Source organism: Cucurbita pepo, chromosome 16 (genome assembly GCF_057944985.1).
Source record: "Cucurbita pepo subsp. pepo isolate OVF chromosome 16, ASM5794498v1, whole genome shotgun sequence".
Lineage (NCBI taxonomy): Eukaryota > Viridiplantae > Streptophyta > Magnoliopsida > Cucurbitales > Cucurbitaceae > Cucurbita > Cucurbita pepo.
Genome location: NC_141813.1, coordinates 12,958,622 through 12,977,871, shown reverse-complemented (window position 1 = coordinate 12,977,871; position 19,250 = coordinate 12,958,622). Strand labels below are relative to the sequence as shown.

The 19,250-nt window shown below is 33.7% G+C and overlaps 3 protein-coding genes and 1 pseudogene across 3 annotated transcripts; 2 read left to right on the top strand and 2 right to left on the bottom strand.

Moving 5' to 3' along the window:
• Positions 1 to 1,367: 1,367 nt before the first annotated feature.
• On the bottom strand, positions 1,368 to 3,568 carry LOC111776742 (uncharacterized). The gene is made up of 3 exons (XM_023656077.2): positions 3,179 to 3,568; positions 2,679 to 2,867; positions 1,368 to 2,368 (listed from the first exon to the last, which is right to left on the bottom strand). Exons 1-3 carry the CDS (start codon positions 3,362 to 3,364, stop codon positions 1,877 to 1,879), a joined length of 867 nt encoding a protein of 288 aa, XP_023511845.2. The 5' UTR covers positions 3,365 to 3,568; the 3' UTR covers positions 1,368 to 1,876.
• A 5,865-nt stretch (positions 3,569 to 9,433) lies between these two features.
• LOC111777516 (auxin-responsive protein SAUR71 pseudogene) lies at positions 9,434 to 10,290 on the top strand (annotated as a pseudogene).
• A 2,973-nt stretch (positions 10,291 to 13,263) lies between these two features.
• LOC111776954 (uncharacterized) lies at positions 13,264 to 14,553 on the bottom strand. Its single transcript, XM_023656379.2, has 2 exons — positions 14,291 to 14,553; positions 13,264 to 14,058 (listed from the first exon to the last, which is right to left on the bottom strand). The coding sequence occupies exons 1-2, from the start codon at positions 14,477 to 14,479 to the stop codon at positions 13,525 to 13,527; spliced, it is 723 nt and encodes a 240-aa protein (XP_023512147.2). The 5' UTR covers positions 14,480 to 14,553; the 3' UTR covers positions 13,264 to 13,524.
• A 1,944-nt stretch (positions 14,554 to 16,497) lies between these two features.
• On the top strand, positions 16,498 to 19,061 carry LOC111777903 (ubiquitin-NEDD8-like protein RUB2). Its single transcript, XM_023657637.2, has 3 exons — positions 16,498 to 16,679; positions 17,451 to 17,710; positions 18,681 to 19,061. Exons 1-3 carry the CDS (start codon positions 16,587 to 16,589, stop codon positions 18,793 to 18,795), a joined length of 468 nt encoding a protein of 155 aa, XP_023513405.1. The 5' UTR covers positions 16,498 to 16,586; the 3' UTR covers positions 18,796 to 19,061.
• The last annotated feature ends 189 nt before the right edge of the window (positions 19,062 to 19,250 follow it).

Genomic DNA, 19,250 nt, shown 5'->3' with positions numbered 1-19,250 from the left:
TGAGGAAGATGGAATGAAAAGCAGTCTGAACAGTGAGCTAAGCTCAAAAAAAAATGTGGGTGCTTCGGCCCTCTCCATTTTCACGCTGCTTTGTACGATGGGACGAATCCCCCAAAAAAAAAAATAAATAAATAATTTTGATGACGACGATAATAAATAAGCTATAAATTGATGGTTGGTTTCTGTATTTTATGTGTCACACTCATAAACTTTATTTTCGAATTAATTCCTAAAGTTTTCATAATGTATAATAAATTATACAAAATGCCACCTACTTTCACTTTTCGATTCCATGGTAACTCTAACAAAAATTCCATTTAATCTTTTTTATCTTTCAAAAATAAGTTAAAAAATATTAAAACAATAATAATATTCGGTCGAAATTATTTATATTTACATTCCCGATAAAACAACAAAAATGGAGGATATTGAGCGTTCTTTCTACATGTTATAAAAAACAAAAAACTTTGAGTAAAAGTAACAAGATCGTGTCGTTCTTTTCTTCAAATGTCAACCCTTCAACAAAATGGTTGTCTTCTTCAACAAATGTCAATCAACCATCAACCATCACCTTCTTTTTCGGGTCTGACTCCACCTTTCGATCCTTCCGTTTCAACTCCAACATTAATTCCTAAATTACGTATGTGTCACATTTGTAAAATAAATACTTGAATTCCTAATATGGGTAGGTAATGGTATTAGAGCTCAACATTGGGCGGACGTTACGCCTCCAAGTGGGGTAGATTGTAAGATTCCATTGTATTCCTTATAAGGTGTACAAGTTTCTCCCTAATAGACGCGTTATGTGAAGCTAATGGTGACGTAACGAGTTAAAATGAACAATATCTACTGACAGTAGACTTGGACCGTTACATAAACTAATTAAAATACATAGGCACGTGCCCTCAATTACAAAAGACAATAAATGATAATACTATGTCAATAATGATTCTTCATTTCATCCGTTGCTTCTCCACCAAAAGAAGGAAGAGATTTCTTTTGATTGCGTAGCCGTAAGCTTAGCCTATTCCCAATGCCATCCATCTCTCCAACTCCAAGCAATTCATAACATCTTTTTTGCTTGCTTAGCTTTGGTGTCAAAGAATAATGGTGTCAAAAAAGAAACATGTTACAGCCAAAAATATATAAATAATGGCTACTTACCTCCACGATCTTGGTTGTCATAGAAAACTGTGACAGCTTAAGTCCACCGCTACAGATATTATCTGTTTTGACCCATTATGTATCATCGTCAGCCTCACAGTTTTTAAAATGTGTTGACTAGGGAGAGGTTTCCACACCCTTATAAGGAACTCACAAAAACAAAACCCACGACAGAGAAAGTAGGAACATAGCAGAGACATAGGTACACGAAGGAGCAGAGAATTAACAATTCATTCAGTTGTTATCATACAAGTATTTGTTCTTCCCAATTTCATCAAATTTGAAGCTTATGTGCTGCTGAGTCTACCATCAATCAGTGGCGGACAGCGGCATATAATAGTATATACCATCTTTTCTCAAGAAACAGAAACAAGTATTGAACATTATGTACCAGAGATATCTTCCATATCCAAGACGGGATCTCCATTTCTATTAACCACCAAGAAATTGATGTTGTACAGCAGACACATAACTCAAACCAAACAGCGTCAGCTCGAGCTTTGTATAAAATCTTTATGTGCAAAGCTTGCTCGTCGATCACATCCACGGTGATAATTTTGCGTCTGACCAACTACACATTACATAGGTCTGAAGGTCTCAACAGTACTGATCTTAAACGAATGAATTTCCAAATCCATGGAGCTCCGAGTTGCTCATTGTGTCGTTTTTCTATCAAGACAGCGAGGCATTTGATTGTGAATGTATATTCAGTTCATTTCACAGGTTTAACGCCAACGGTTCTGACACGAAAACGAAATTGAGGTCCCGACTCCTCTTCATCATCGTCGTCATCTTCACTGGAATCATCCTCAACTCTATCCCAACGTGCATAGTCTAAAGTCGAGTGTCCTTTTGGTTTTGGGATCGTTTGCCAGCCATTGGGACCTACGTCGGTCGTGTCCTTCTTGCTCTGAGCTTGAAGGACAACAACTTCACTTTTTGTGGTGTTTTTCACCTCAGCTTTCTGATTGCTCCTTTTTTCATCAGATAATCCACTGTCGCCCCGAGTTGTCTGGATAAGGGTAGTTTTTATCAAATTGCAATCGTGCTCAGGTTTCTGTAACTGAACAATACTTGGAGCTATAACATTTCCTTTTCCCTCATTGCACTTCTCATCGGCTGCATAGTCATTGAACTCAACATCATATTCTTCTTCCTCCTCTTCTTCAAACTCTGCTTCTGATTCAGGTATTGGAGCAAGTGACTTTCCTTAAGCATAAAAAAGATCCATTACTGATGGCCGCAAGCACAATTGTATACAATCAAGTTGAAGATTAATGAATAAGATCAACAAAACCCCAGAATCACATTGGTATCTTGCAGCAATACAAAAAAAAAAAAAAAAAAACGAACCCTGATACAACTTGTTTGTCACGGCATGATTCAATTAACGAGATCAAATATGAATACTATAACATAATAAGCAGCATCAAACAGTAATGTCTCAACTGAATTCTTCATCAACGTGATCAGAGAACAAACAGTATGATAAGGAAGAAGTAGTAAGTGCATACCAATTGCGTCTTGAGACGAGTTTGAAGATTTTGATAAACTTCTGATGATGGGTTCAGTTCTATAAGTCTGTTGACATCAAACAGAGCAGAATGGTATTCCTTGAGTGTGACAAGAGTCTGGGCACGGAGCATTAGCGCTCCAGTGTGCTTATGATCAAGTTCAAGAACCCACGTACATTCTTCTGCTGCCTAGAATGGAACAATAAGATTATAAGGAATCAAACTCCAATTAAATACGGAATAAAAATCAAATACACGAAGGGAAAAGAAAAATCACACTACAAGCGAAGGATTATAATTCTAGAATCAGTGATCGATTCGACTATTTGAAAGCATATCTAGACATATCAGTTTCAATAAACGAAATGCAAATCCGATTCCGGTAAAAACGCGAACCGCTTCGAATTCGAAATCAAATCAACAGCAATAACAATTGTTCTTCAGGAATCATCACACCAGTACAAAAACCCCCAAATAAAAATAGTGGGATCATTACGCACCTTCTTAAAATCATGAAGTTTCAAGTGACAAGCAGCTCTGTTACTATGCAGCGCAATCCTCTGGGACTTGGTCTTGGCCATGGCAAGCGCTTCAGTGTAAAATCTAAGGGCATCGACATAGAGCCCCTCACGGTACATCTGGTGGGCTCGCTCAATTTTGTTCAACGGTGCAGTAGCCGCAGACATTTGAATCAAATCCTACCGTACAAAACCCCAAATCAAAGGAACCCCAAGCGATGAAATCGGATGGAGCTCGCGATCAGAGAAACAGAAACGGAGGCGCGAAACTGGAAAGAGAGAGGGCGGAGAAGAAGGAGGAAGAAATGTCTCCCGCGGCAGACAGCAGAACGAGTACCTCGTGATACGCGAAGCTTCGAGGAGGAACAAATAATGGACAGATCATAGACGTGATTCATATGTTATTTATTCATTTACGTTTGACGAACACCACTCTTCACAATATTGTCCATTTTAAACTCTCATGGCTTTGCTTTGGGCTTCTCAAAAGGCCTCAAACGAATGAAGAGAGTATTTTTTTTTTTTTTTTATAAACTCATGATCATTCTCTAAATTAGATGTTATTCTAAATTTTGTTTTTTTATTTATTTTTAATTTTAAAAAAATATTTAAAGCTGATGGGATGTCGTGGTTAAAATCCCGCCCACCATTGTGGGCCCCACTTTCTCAAGTTCATATTGTCTTTCATTATTTTCTTCGACTCGACAAAATCAATCTCCACCGTTCGTTTACTTTTCCTTCTTAAACGGACGGTCCTTATTCAAACAAAAAAAACATATTTATATTATTAAAAGTATCACATTTCCCATGATTAATAATAATAATAATAATAAAGTGTTATTATGTGTTGGGCCGTGTTGGTGTTCGGCCCATGGATCCAACTTAGCTTAATGGGCCGACAAAGTTGGCCCACTTTAATATCGCATGGGCTGTTTACGTGACTAAATTTAAATATTAAATAAAATTTTGATACCATAAATATTCGAGTAGAGCTTAATGGACAAAAATATCCCAATAAAATTCTAAAATTTGATTTTATTTTTTATTTTTATATATAAGAAAATAAGATCAAGATTATGAGTAATTAAAAATTAATCAAACCAAAATTAATTTTAATTAACATACAAATATATTAATTAAAACTCTAAATTCACATTATTATATTTATCAATATTTTTAATTTTTTTTCATCGAAGTAATTGAATTAATTTAAATACGAACCATGAATATCATGCATTTTTAATTGTTTATAAATTTTTAATTTTTTTTAAGTTTTTTAATTGACAAAAAGATAATAATATTTTAAAAATAAAACCATCTAGAACCCACTATTCAACGCTATACCAAATACGTGTGGGATGATTTGAGTCAAAATAAACCCTTTAATAAATTATAAAGTCTTGAATTTATAAAGTCAAGTCAACATCTTGACCCATCACCAAACACAACTTAGGTTGATTTTCCACTTTTTAAAACTATATAATTGAAATAATATGTGCGATGTCAAAGGTTTGAATCTTTCTATCTCAATTATTAGTCATTATAAAACAAAAAAATCAGAACTTACAAGAGACTAAATTAGTCAGCTCTCGAGTCCAATCAAATCCGTCCTTACTACCACATTTCAATGGTCAAAATCCCACAAGCCAAATCGTTGAATAGTTCAAACCACGGCCCATTTTATTGAACATAATTAAACCTTCGCTTTCTTAGGTTTGTTGTAATTAAACTTTTCTTTCCTTTCACACACTAAAATATACAACATTTAAGCGTCCATGTGACCTTTGTGAGGCCAAGATAATTCGAGAACAAACTTTGTTGCCCTTCATTAAATATGCAATTAATGGCGTATACCTTTACGGGTCATTCGAGTTGGATATTTCATTAAATACTAAACGGGTCTCTCTATTTTCTTCATCTCACTACTTAACTAGAATTTCATATATTATATTTGTTGAGTGTCAAACACGATCGTTTTAACTGTCTATTTATTAGTCAACGAAAAAATTAATATATGACACCTACGTTAGTGAAAAAAAATTATACGAGCTAAGTGGCTCTAGACATGATCACCCATGGGTCTATTGAGTTCAAGCTCAAGTTCGTGTTCTTCTTTTAATTTTTTGACATATTTTGTCTGGGTCTAATTATCAACTAACACTTTAACCGTCAAAACCCACCACTAGTAGATATTGTTCTCTTAAACGTTTTCATTATAGGAGTTTCCCCTCATTTTAAAATGCGTCTAATAGGGAGAAGTTTTCACGCTCTTAACCGACGTGGGATCTCACCTCTCGTAGACTCTAGATTCTATATTTTAAGACCAAAAGAAGGGTCGAGAAAATTCAATAACGGAAAAAAATGAGCCACAAAAGTAACAAAAATTGAGATAAATAGGAATGGTCAATGGCACTGCCATGTAACCCACGGCGAACTTGCTGCATCAGCTTCCCAAACGGCACCGTTAGATGTGACAACTCTCACATTAATTAAATAAATTAAACATAGGTCAATATAAAATTAGTATAAAGTTTTGATAATATTCATATGATTATTTTTCTTATACCTAATCCGTACAAGTGTCCTAAAAATGAAAGAGGCTTATTAAATACCATATAAAATGTTAATACCAAAAACATAGACTAAGATGGCCTACCAAGAAAAACAGTCATGTTGGACAACAAGACAAAGAGTGTTAGCCGACCAATAAATTCAAACATCATCCGTACGACAAAGGATTTCAACACATCCACCAATAATAATTTTTTTTTTTTTTTTTTTTTATGAACCTTAAATTATTTTAATGTAATTTAAAACGGTAGAAATGTTTCATTTTCAACAAATTGGTAAGAAATATATTGAAATTAAAAATATTTGAAATCTATTCCGTTTCTAGAAGAAATACCCTTTCAAAATTTTGAAAATTCTCATAAAAATTATTGGTTTTTATAAGCTTATAACATAAAGTATTTATTTTGTAAGATTTTCAACTATATAATATATAAATAATTTTTTTTTTATAAAGTTCCACCTTTAATGCACTTTTACGATAAGGTATGCGGATCAAAATTCCCACTCAATTCAACGTCCATATATATATATATATATATATATTATTATAACCTAAGATTTTGAACTTTATTATATCTTCACAATTTATATAATGAAAATATACCCCCACGGTAAATTTTTCAATGGGCGGTGCTTTAGATATGGAATAATTTATGTTAGTTTGATTATGAAAATTAATTATTTAATTATTAATTTAAACGTTAAATTAATAAAAATACTCATTTAACTTTGCACTTTATTCACAACAATAATCTTAAATTAAGAAAAATACAAATATGCCCTTAAATGGGTTATTTTTAAACCAGTAAATTGAAGTCTAATTATGTAATAAGCTTCGATTCGACGATTTTTTAATGGGTATTAACGTCATTCCACTTACCGATGCTTTTGTTTTATTTACTTAATTAAAGGGAATCTTTTTTTTTTTTTTTTTTTCACAAAGCTCCATTGCTTTATATCCACGAGATAAATTTGCTTTATATCCACGAGATAAATCTTGGATTTAATTAATGTGTAATCTTTTTTCACAATGAATTTTAATGATTATATATTTTGAAAATGAAATAAAATTTAATTTAATTTATTTAGAATAATGGAGAGAGGAAAGATGTGGATGAAAAAAATTGAGAGAAATAAAGGTGAGGGTAGTGGAGGGATAATAAATGGAGAGTGCTGACGTGGAGCTTTTTGGGGTTGAAATTTGAAATTTCCACAAATTTTGGCCTTCTTCATTAAATAATTCCACACTTTCATTTTCATTCTTTTGGACCAATTTCATTCATATTTATACATATTCCCCTCTCAATTTTGCCTTTTTCATTTCTTATAAGGCCATTTACTTACTCTAGAAAATCAGTAAAACAGATTGCTTTCGTTAGATGAACACGACTCTCCACAATAGTATGATATTGTTATCTTTGAGTATAAACTCTCAGAGCTTTGCTTCAGTTAGATGATATTATTTGATTATAAACTCATGATCATTCCTTAAATTAGTCGATGTGGGACTCTACATCGAGAATATATGCTCGAGAATGAATCTCGAGACCTAAATTAATTCGTAAACTAAAATGTTAAGCAACAAAATTAGGCGATAGTTATGCATAACATTAAATTGGCTTAAATGAGATTAAGGAGAGAGATGAGTAAGGGCAATTGAATGGAAACCATACCTGTCCACGTAAAGGCTTTATCTAACACTATTGCCAAACAAAGAGTAAATATGAGTCCGGGTTGAGTGGGGTCTCATCTGCCGGTTCGGTTCGGTTCGGTTCGGTTTGGTTGTACCTTCCCTCTTGTACGTTTTGACAGTACGGCAATCACGGAAGGACCGCCCTCCCACCTTCCTTTTTTAATTAATTATTTTTATTGGGCCCATTTCCCTTATTTTCCATTATTTCTATTATATTTAAATTTATTATTATTATTATACGAAAAATTAATCGGAGTGATTTGACTAAACTACCCATGTGACGTGGCTGTCAATTTCCTCCGTCTTTCTCTTATGATAAGGAGCGTTGGGATATTTTTGAAAATTTCAGGAATTTTATATTTGGAATATTAATTAATTTCCAAAAATAAAAATTCCAGAAGCCAGCTGGAAACTTCGTGAGTAAACATTTAATTTTCTCCTCCCCGTCTTGGAATTTTTGCCATTTATTTAAATTAAATTAATTTTTTTTTTCTTTTTTTTCTTGCTTTTTCCGATCTCCTAATCCTACGGTCAAGAAAATTCCGCCTACTTTAAAAAAAGTTTATTAATCATTTCACACGACTTTCCCAAAAAGAATAAAAAAGAAAACCCAAATGATTTCCACATCATATAAATAAAAAGCATATAATATGATAAAATTTTTTAAAAGAGGAACATAAGATATCACTTCCATCCTCAGCCGACATGTCGCTACCTCTTGCCGGCTCCACATCCAAAATTTCGTCTGAATCTCACCACTACATGTCGATTGGAGCGTTTACCTCACGCGCATACGATGAAGGTGGTGGAGTGTGGAACGAGGCAAACGGAATTCGGAATCACGGATATGTACTGAAATTTGTTTTAATAAAATAAACCGATAAACTAAATGGTCCAATGGATGAACCGGTAATTGCGCCACCGGGGTCCGCCGCACTCAGCCGGACCTCCCCTAATCTTTTATTTATTTATATATTTATTATCAAAAGTCTGCCAAATGGACGTTTTTAAAAGGAATTCAAAATTAGGGTTTAACGAAAACGACAACACAAATGTTTCCTTCTCACAATTAAATTCAAAAATAAAATTTCATTTTTTTAGACCATGATCGCTTCCTTATATACTATTCAACAAATAATTAATTTAATTTTTTTCACCGAACCATGTATAAAATTTGTCTTTTTGACTGTATCAAACTTACAAGTGATTGACTTGGTCGGTCGTTATAAACATAAGAAAATTCTAAGAACTGAAATTCTAAGTCGCGCGTTCGAGTAATTATTCATGTGAAAATGGATAAAAATTAATAAATTCTCTATCAGAGAAATTTGGAAGAAATTCAGGATATAGCTAATTTAATTTAATTTAATTTTTTTATTTAAAAATAATTTTCAACTATATGTAGACTTATACAATTATAAAAATATTGACCATAAAATAAGGGAAATTTTTGTCTGATGTATACGTGGCTATAAACGACGGCATTTAATTCATACTTTACTCTTAATTAAATAAAAGGAAGGCCCAATTCCTACGCTAAGATTAATTACTTAATTAATATATATAATAATTTTTCGGTGATAATTAGTGATTTAATTATTCTTAAAATCTTATTATTATTTACTAACATTAACCTAATCCAAGTGGATTAAAATCTTATATTTATTATTGAGATTATTAATATTTATTTAATTACCTAATTAATAAGGCTGAAAAATGAAATTATGATTTAAATTAAATAAATAAATAAAAGGAGGTTAAAATTAAATAAAAATAAATTAAAATAAAGAAAGGGAGTGGGTGAAGAAGAGAAGGCACTTTGATTTGTACCTTGAAAGTACGCTTTAACTGTACCTCATTATTTATTTATTTATTTATTTATTATTATTACTTTTATTTATTATTTATTATTTATTATTTATTATTAATTTCCCCACTCTCCCACTTTATATACTGTCATTCCCTCTCTCCTTCTCAAACCCCCAAATCGCCTTCTTTCTCTCTCCTCTGCAACATTTTCGGCTATGAAGCAGCTCATCCGCCGTCTCTCCCGCGTCGCCGACTCCTCCCAGTCCAGTTACTGCCTCCTCCGTACCGACTCCTCCGCTGCCGCTCGCCGCCCCGGCAGGGCCCACTCCTTCCGCGCTGCTGCTGCTAGCAAATTCCGTCGATCTAGACCGGAGGGCGCCATGCCGGTTCCCCAGGGCCATGTTCCGGTCTACGTCGGCGACGAGATGGAGCGGTTTGCCGTCAGTGCCGAGTTACTAAACCACCCGGTTTTTGTTACTCTACTGGAGAAATCGGCGCAGGAGTACGGATACGAACAGAAAGGAGTGCTACGAATCCCCTGTCATGTGCTGGTGTTCGAGCGAGTACTGGAAGCCATTAGAATCGGCGACGAAGACTCAATTTACCTTCAGGATCTTCTCTCTTCACTCTCCGGCGACTTTCTTTCGTGAATTGATTCTTGTGCGTTTTTTGTTCCCTGGATTGATCGTGTTGGTTTTGATGTACATATAAAACACACTTCCTTCTGCGATCGGGGAAGACGAAACGAGATTTGTAGTTCTGTAAATTGATTTTGGAATTAGGGTTTTGTGATTGTTGAATTGGACGCTGGAAACACTGAAATGAAATCGGAATTTCCAAATTGGCTGTAATTTCTGTTTGGATTCCGAGAAAGTTAGTTAGTTCTGTATAATTGAACGGAGAGAGAGAGAGAGAGAAAATGTTGATCGGATTTTGGGGATTTGGAATGAATCTGAAAATTTTGGGGATTTCTTGCTGAAAATAAATAAAAATTCATTTAATTTAATTTAATTTAATTGAATGGGATGAGGCGAGATATGCGGTGGAGTGTAGGGACATAAACGTGATAAAATATTAGAAGTGGGGGTAATTCGGGGTTCACGGGGGAGTTTTTCAGTTTGGCTTCTTCTGCACGTGCTTCAACAATCACAACGGAATATTCTGTTTCCCGTTTTTTTTTGGCATTTTTCCAAACCTTGCCCTTACCTCTTCTTGCCTTTTGTTTTTCATTTTTTCCCCCACCAATCATTATTATTATTATTATTTTTTTTTTAAATATATCAAATCTTTCCTTCGGTCGTAGTCTTGATTCATTCATATACTAATTGTTTACTCGGGTATCGCAAATGAGGACTAATTTGGAGTTGTTCATATTGGGAATGAGTCCCAATTAATTTAGGAAATGATCATGGATTTACAGGTAAATGAATACATCTCCATTGGTATGAGACCTTTTGTGGATAACCCATGCTCAAAGTGGACAATATCATACCATTGTGGAGAGTCATCATTCCTAACATTTCACGAGGGATTTTCTTTGCTAAGGTAACTACATAAGTGTATAATATATATTATTTTGAATGAAAAGTGGAAAAGTTTGACAATTTTAAGATATTTTCAAACGTGCGACGGAGAAAAAAAGAATAGGTTATATTTTTGGAGTTTAGTTCGTATGAATTTATGGTTCTTATATTTTTTTTAATCACTTAATTTGAAATTTTTGTTGATATTATTAGTAGATATTTTTTTTTTATATAGTTCATGAAATTTTGTGCTATTCAAAATAACAAATTATTTTTATGCTTTATTTATTTATTTTTTATTTTTTTTATTTTTTACAAATTTAAACAGAGAGGCCCAAATTTGGGATCTTAGTAAACCCATTTGTCTATGGGCCTTACAGTAGGCCCATAGTGTTTTTCTTTTTTCTTTTTTTCCTGAAATTTTAAATATTATTAAAAATAAAATAGTTAATTACATTTTTTAATTTAATACAATTTTAAAAATTATAATTTATTTTCTCTAAATTTAAACTTTAATGTTCTGATTCAATATTTTCTAAATTTAAAATATTATTTTTTAATCGATATTTAATGAATAATTGGAGTAAAATAATTAAGTTTATGTTATAAAATAAAAAAGGAAAAATAAAATTTGAGATAATGTTTGGTGGTGATAGTTATGTGTATTAATTTTAGGTGGGTGAATGGAGACATATTAATTAGGTTAGAGATGTATATTTTTTATAATTATTATTTAAAGTTCTATTAATCCAAAGTCTTACGAAATAATGACGTTATTATATCATCATTAAAATTAATTAAATAATTGTAATTTTTTCATTAATTTCTTTTAGTTATTGCTTTGTCACTTCCCCTAATCCTCATGCATGCATGCATCAACTAATCTTCCCAATCATACTAACCATCACATCTAATCAGATATTGTTCGTTTTAGCCTGTTACGTATGACTATTAGCCTCACGATTTTAAAACACGTCTATTAGGGAGAAGTTTTCGTGTCCTTATAAGAAAGTGTTTCGTCTCACTCTCCTACTGATGTGTGATCTCACAATCTACCTTTAAAACACGTCTACCAAGGAGAGGTTTCCGTACCCTTATAAGAAAGTCTTTCGTTTCACTCTCCTACTGATGTGTGATCTCACAATTTACCTGTAATGGTCCAAGTCCACCGCTATCAGTTATTGTCTTATTTGGGTTTTTTCGTTCCGGGCCTTAAAACACGTTTGCTAGAGAGGGAGAGGTTTCCACACCCTTATAAAGAATGTTTCGTTCTCCTCTCCAACCAACGTGGGATCTCACAATTCACCCTCTTCAGACCCAATATCCTCACTGGCACTCATTCCCTTTCTCCTATCAATGTGGGACCCAATCCACCCCTTTCAAGGCCCAACGTCCTTCGCCTCATGTCCACCCCCTTCGAGGCTCAACCTCCTTGCTACCACATCGCTCAAAGTCTAGCTTTGATACGATTTGTAACAACCCAAGCCCATGAACTTTCCCTTTCAAATTTCCTCTCAAGACTTTAAATTCCATCTACCAGGGACAAGTTTCCACACTCGTATAAAGAATGCTTCGTTCATCTCTGAAACCGACGTGGAATCTCACACTACCCCGTTAAGCACTTAACGTCACCGCTAGCTCTCACACCGATATCAAAAATCAAAAATTGAAATATTAGGAGTCATTAAATGGCAATTGTTGATAGGTCTGTTTGATTTATTTGCCTCAACCAACAATACTTCAATTGACACATTGATATTGACAACCAAACTTTTCCCCCTCACATTAGGAGCTTAATGACTCTGATTCCTCACCAAATCCCTAATGTTTATACACTTTAATCAATTAATTCATCATGATTAATGTCTTAATTATCTCATCTCTTTATTTCTTTAACATATATAAATATGATCATTCATCATTCATTATTGTTCACGTGTTTTGCTTCTTATAATTAATTTCCACTCAATTATTTCAATATAATTATTTCAAAAACACCCATTAAACCAACTAATTATTACATAATTAAAATTTTAAACTTGGAATTTATTAAAAAAAAAAAAAAGAAGGTCATTAAAAGCATTTGGGAAACGTAGGTAGGAAAAGTATGAAAAATTAAATTATCATTAAATGAATGTTAGGTATAAATATTTATTAATTTTGGGTTTGAATAATTAGTTTTGGAGCAATAAAATGATCTCCTTTGGTTGAATGCCCCTTTCATTCATTTATTTCCCCTCTAATTTTATCTTCTTTTATTTATTATTCTTCATTTATTATCCCTTTTTTAAATATTTAATATCATGTTTTTTTCTTCCCAATTTATTTTAACATATAGTTTTCGTAACCGAACATTAATAATGTTGCGACAATATTTTCAACTATGTCTATCTTATTTTATTTTTTTCATTTTAATTACCTAACAACAAGAAGAGTGGATGGCCGACTATAAATTAATTCACCAATTAATATAGGTAGAATTTAATTCTTCAATTAATTCAACTTCCTTAAAAATATTATTTACCTTTTACCATAGGTAAATTAATGGATTATTTTATTTTTACCATATAAGAAATATTGCTAGGAATTTAAATTCCCTCTTTTGTATTTTTTTTTTTTTAACATAATAGTTATTAATTTTAAGTACAGCTACCCAAAAAAAAAAAGAAAAAAAAAAAAAAAGAAAGAAGAAATCTATGTCTTGAAGATGATAATTTCTGTCGCTCTTTCAATCAAATTGAAATGTTCAGATCAATACGAGGTTTCTTCGCCGCCGGCAACGGTACGACGGAGCTACACCGTGGGCATGTCGGATTGTTCTTCATCACCAACACGTAGGACAAACAACCAGGGCAGCCGGCGACAATCGGCGTTGACGACAAATGTTTCAAGTTGGGTTCTTCTTGAAACTCCTTTCCAGCTGCTGACGACGAGGAGGAGGAATAAGACGGCGACGGCGATACCGACGGCGACGATTTCCAGAGTGACGACCGTTTTCTGATGGGATTTCTCTCGGCTCGTTCTAACGCCGATTTGACCTTGTCTAAGGTACAAACGCTCTGATAATTAGTCCTCTGCGACGGCGATGAAACTAATTTCAAATCCAAATTGGCTTCGTCCATTAAATGGGTTGAGAAATGGAATTTTGGGTAATTGGGCGGCGACGGTGGAAAGTTCAAATCTTGAAGCTTTGGTACTGTTTGATTCGTTTGATGATTGTTGTTGAAATCTTGAACATTGCATCTTTGAATGAACATTTTTCCGGACTGAAATAATTAAAATTGAATCAATTAATCATCCACACACAAAAAGACGCTTCAAATAATTGAACTCTGCTTTTTTTGAACATGACTCTGTTTCATTGCCGTCCAAAATTACACACAAAAAAACAAAAAATTGTTTCATTTTTAACGAAAATTCCAACATGGGTCTTGATTAATCAAACATCAAGAGCCACAAAATAATTAAAAATTTAAAATTCAAGGAGAAAAATCGTACCTTCAAGTCCAGCCTTTTTTCCCAGCCGGAAGGAACATGGAGGTCGAGGTCCAATTCTTGAGACTCGCCGCCGCTGAGTAAGTCTCGGGTGATCAAAGTCGTTAATTTCTCGGTGCCGGAATCGTTTCCGGCCGCCGCTTTGTTGTAGCTTGTAAGAACTCGCACGAGCGAGCTTACTTCGGCGGCCATTTGTTCTCAGACAGGAAGAGAGAGAAAGTAGAGAGAGAAATGGAAGTGTCGGTTTTCTTGTCCAAAGGCCGCAGAGAGGTCTCTATATATCGTAGAAAATTAAGAGGGCGATATTATAAAATATATTTAATAATTTATTTTTATTTCTTCAAAAATTTTAAATTAACAAAAATGTTTTTAGTTATGCACACATTTATTGCCCAACCAAGCTTTGTGCTTCGGGATTTTCTTTCCATTTTCATTTTTTATTTTATTTTCATTAATTCAAACACATATAATCTATCATTTATCTACTATTTCTCGAGTAACGGGATAGCTTAGACTCTCATCATCCAACACTTCCCCTAGTACGCCTCCCCTTAATCGAGACTCGACTCATTTGGACTCTTAGTAATTTTTGCCTTCGAGGAGTCAGACATTTGAGGATTTACCAATCTATTGATACGACGACTCTGATACAAGTTAGATGGACATGACTCTCCACAATGGTATCATATTGTCTACTTTGAGCACAAGCTCTCGTGACTTTGCTCTGGGCTTCCCCAAAAGGTCACACTCCAATAGAGAGAGTGTTATTTGTTTATAAACTTATGATCATTCCCTAAACTAGGTGATGTGGGACTTTCATCATCCAACAAAACCCACCATTAACACATATGGTACTATTTGAGTTTTTCTTTTTGGGCTTCTCTTCAACACGTGAGAGGTTTCTACACCCGTATAAAGAATACTTTGTTCCCCATCGAGGCCCAACGTCCTCGTTGGCACATCGCCCGATGACTGGCTAAGTTGTGAGATCTCCTATCGATTGGAGAAGAAAATGAATCATTGTTTACAAGGGTATGGACACTCCTCCCTAACATACACGTTTTAAAAACTTTAAGAAAAAATCTACGCACATTAAATTTAAAAATTAAAACCTAATTTATAGTTTGAAAATAAGGTATTTAAATTTAATTGGAGTGTGGGATATTATAAGAGACGTGCATTGACTTGGGCATGCCACGTGTGAAATCGATTAATTTGAAGAGTAAAAGATTTACTTCGTGAAATGACCAAAACACCCTTTCTTCAATTAATTTCTCCTGTAATATTAAACACAACGCAACAACCCCAACCATTCTTGGTTCTACAACTTCCATTTTATTTAATTTTTAAATCCTCGTAAAATGAATTACCCAAAAAAATATATATTTTCCAAATTAATATTTATTAAATCCTCAATTATGTTGAGGATTAAACCTAATTAAAGAAAAATTAGTAATTCATTGTAATTTAACCTTAAATTAAAATTAAAATTAAAATTAAGGAAATAATTAAATTAAAAAAAAGTGTTGTTTATGGGTAAACTCAAAAGAAGACCACATTTATGGTATAAATTAAAATAACATAAGATATCATAATTTCCTTGAAAATGTTAATATTAATTGAGTTGGTCAAACATTGGAAAAATTAAATAAAATGGTCCTTCAAAACTAGGAAGTAACATCAATGCATTTAATGTCCCCCCCATTAATGAAACTCTCTCATAATATTATATTATAATTATTATTAATATTCAACCCTCATTAATAATCCTTTTTGTAATTTTATTTTAATTAAAAAAAATTAAAGGATAAAATAGTACAAAATGGGCCCGATTTACAGTGGGCTTCAATCAAAAAGCCTTTAATAGTGGGCCCAAATGAGGTTCCACTACGCACAGAATCTCGTCCTCTCGCCAATATAATGCAGAATATAAATTTATTTATTCAATTTTTTATTTTTTATTTTTTATTTTTTAGATAAAGATTCAAAAATTCTAAATTTAGTGTTGAATTAAATAAAATTTTAATTTTAATTTTAAATTTAAAAATCGAATAAACAATTGTAATTTAATTAAATGACGTGGGAGAGATTGGTTGTCATTGAACTGGTGGGGGGTAATTTGGTAAATAGTGGAGGAATTTAAATAAATAAATAAATAAATAAATAAATAAAAGAATAATTTTAACCAAAACAATAGACGGATTTTGCCCAATTTTGTCGAGACTTGCTTAGTTCTTTTGTTATCTTTGTCGATTTTTTTCTCTCTCGCTTTGTTACTGAGAACGCGGGAAGAAAAGCGATGCAGATCTTTGTCAAAACCCTAACTGGGAAGACGATCACGCTCGAGGTGGAGAGCAGTGATACCATCGATAATGTCAAAGCCAAGATCCAGGTCTGTAGTTTCTGAGTTCTTTCCCTTTACTGCCTTTTATGAATTCATTTCTGGCTTACGTTTCTTTGGTTGAATTTCGGTTTTGATTTTCCTGTTGTTTAGTTTTTTGCCTTTTGATTTATGTTTAGTCTGATTACTTGTTTAATTCATCGTTATTACCTTTGTTTTACGACTTGGAGATTCCTTCGCCGTTTGGAGGTTGATTCATGCCGAGGAGATGTTATTATCTATGTCCTCGTCGCAGAGGAGATGTTATTATCTACGTCCTCGTCGCAGAGGAGATGTTATTGAAACTCCGTTTTTTTTTTTTTCTTTCAATCAATTCTCACCAACATATGTTTGCATGAACCATTGGATAGGGGACTAAAAAAATTGGCGCCGATGGTTTCCTTTTTGATTGTTTGCTGCGATTGTCAGTCAAATTAAGTTGGAGTAGGTTTTCTTCCTTTCCGGACACATTTCCTTTATACATAAACTGCGTAATGGTCTCTGAGTTTTTGCTGATTCTTATCGTATGTCTGTTTACCATTTAGCTTCTTCCATGGCGTTGTTTTGTTTTCTGGTGTATGTTTTTATTCATGCCGAATCACTTTCCCAACAAAAAAAATTCTGCAAGCTGTTATGGTCCCCATAGATTTGATATGGCAATTTGATTCCATTGTGCTTTTCTTTAAAAAAAAAATAATCATATTTTGAATTCTGAATTACATTCCTTCTAGCTTCAACCGGGGAAATTAAGCAATTTGGTTTTATCGTTTTGTTTATATATAGGACAAGGAAGGTATTCCTCCTGACCAGCAGAGACTGATTTTTGCTGGTAAACAATTGGAAGATGGTCGAACGCTTGCAGATTATAACATCCAAAAGGAGTCAACCCTTCACCTGGTCTTGAGGCTTAGGGGAGGTACTATGATTAAGGTCAAGACTCTGACTGGGAAGGAAATTGAGATTGACATTGAGCCCACCGACACAATTGATCGTGTCAAGGAGAGGGTGGAGGAGAAAGAGGGGATTCCCCCTGTACAGCAAAGGTCTGCATTTACCTTCTTCTCCATTACTTGAACTACAATGACTAAATCTTTCTATAGGCATTTGTATATGTGGATACCTTGTTGAATCTCCCTCAAACGCATCAGTATGCCTTCTCTGTTTAAGAATAGAATTTGGCGTGGAGCTTTCCTACTTAGCACAGGGTTCATGAAGTTGGAGTATTTTAGATTCCAGCATTTATTTTATGCATGAAGTGTTATTTTAAAATGTATTGACATAGCACAATTCAAACAACGTAAGGACAGGTCCATTGCTAATTTGAGAAGATTTCAGTGGATTAGACATCTATTTCCCTGTCCTTAGGTTGAAGGATATATCTCCACCCCCATATTTGGAGCTCAGATAATGGACATCTCTATTTAGTATTTTATTGTATGTTAACATGTTTCATGTTTTTGAAGTTTTATTCCAAGTAGTGAGATTTACACTTAAGTAAAATTTAAACGAAGATTTAAGATGAGAATCTTGATATAGATTTACAGAAGATTTTGTTAGTTTCACGCACTTCAAATTTAAAATGTAAATAAATGTTTTCAGAAAGTCTAATGCATTATTGCTTATGTGATGTCCCATATTGGTTGGGAAGGAGAACAAACCACCATTTCTAGGCTCTCTGGTTGGCCTTCCCAAAGAGGACAGTATCTGCTAGCGGTGTATTTGGGCCGTTACAGCTTAAGCCTGAAAATTGATAGTTTGATAGAGTTAGTCACGTTACTTAAGTTTAATTTGCCCACGATTTCTAGGCTCTCTGGTTGGCCTTCCCATGCTCTTTCTTCTAATATCTGTTTTGTGCTATTATTTTCTGGGGTGGCGTTAAATATATCATAATACCCATGTAATGAGAATTAGTGAGTCAACATTTCTGAACTCCATCAAAATGACTAAACGGATTAATGGGATTTGCTTATTGCTTATGGAACTTAAAATTTGAAAATGCACTCCGTTTTGCAGGCTGATTTATGCCGGCAAACAGCTAGCAGATGACAAGACGGCTAAAGACTACAACATTGAGGGTGGTTCTGTTCTCCATCTCGTGCTCGCCCTGAGGGGTGGTGGTTACCTGTAAAAGCATTTATCTATCGCATCCTGAAATTCTGAATTTTCAGTTTTATTTTGTTGGCGTGGATTAATGGAAAATATTTTAGCCCAACCTTACTTTATTAATTACTCTGTAGTAGAGATTTCTCCTGTGTATCTCTATCTCCTTCAAGTTCAACATTACTAAAACCATTTGGTCTCTGCGTGGAAGAAAATTGTAAGATTTATTCCCAAAGTTCTTCAATTTTTCATTGGGGGAATCAAGCTTAATTTATCCTGGTGGTTATACTTTCATTTTTATGGGTCCTCTCCTGTCTATGACTCCTGCTTGCGTTACAGGCAGGCGCGCGTTTGGTCGTCCTTCTCCAGGTGCACTTCATACTCTTTCTTTCCTCTTATTATAATGGATCTAGATCGTACTAGAGAAAGATAATATGTGTCTTATCTACTCAACTATGTTTTATGTTTTAGATTTACCATAGA

Bases quoted from the DNA above. Each gene is read 5' to 3' on its own strand.
- LOC111776742 (XM_023656077.2), bottom strand. From the start codon at position 3,364: ATGTCTGCGGCTACTGCACCGTTGAACAAAATTGAGCGAGCCCACCAG. The intron at 2,868-3,178 runs GTGCGTAATGAT...GTTCCATTCTAG, and splicing joins AACTTCATGATTTTAAGAAG to GCAGCAGAAGAATGTACGTG. The intron at 2,369-2,678 runs GTATGCACTTAC...GCTTAAGGAAAG, and splicing joins CTCGTCTCAAGACGCAATTG to TCACTTGCTCCAATACCTGA.
- LOC111776954 (XM_023656379.2), bottom strand. From the start codon at position 14,479: ATGGCCGCCGAAGTAAGCTCGCTCGTGCGAGTTCTTACAAGCTACAAC. The intron at 14,059-14,290 runs GTACGATTTTTC...TAATTATTTCAG, and splicing joins AAAAAAGGCTGGACTTGAAG to TCCGGAAAAATGTTCATTCA.
- LOC111777903 (XM_023657637.2), top strand. From the start codon at position 16,587: ATGCAGATCTTTGTCAAAACCCTAACTGGGAAGACGATCACGCTCGAG. The intron at 16,680-17,450 runs GTCTGTAGTTTC...GTTTATATATAG, and splicing joins ATGTCAAAGCCAAGATCCAG to GACAAGGAAGGTATTCCTCC. The intron at 17,711-18,680 runs GTCTGCATTTAC...TCCGTTTTGCAG, and splicing joins ATTCCCCCTGTACAGCAAAG to GCTGATTTATGCCGGCAAAC.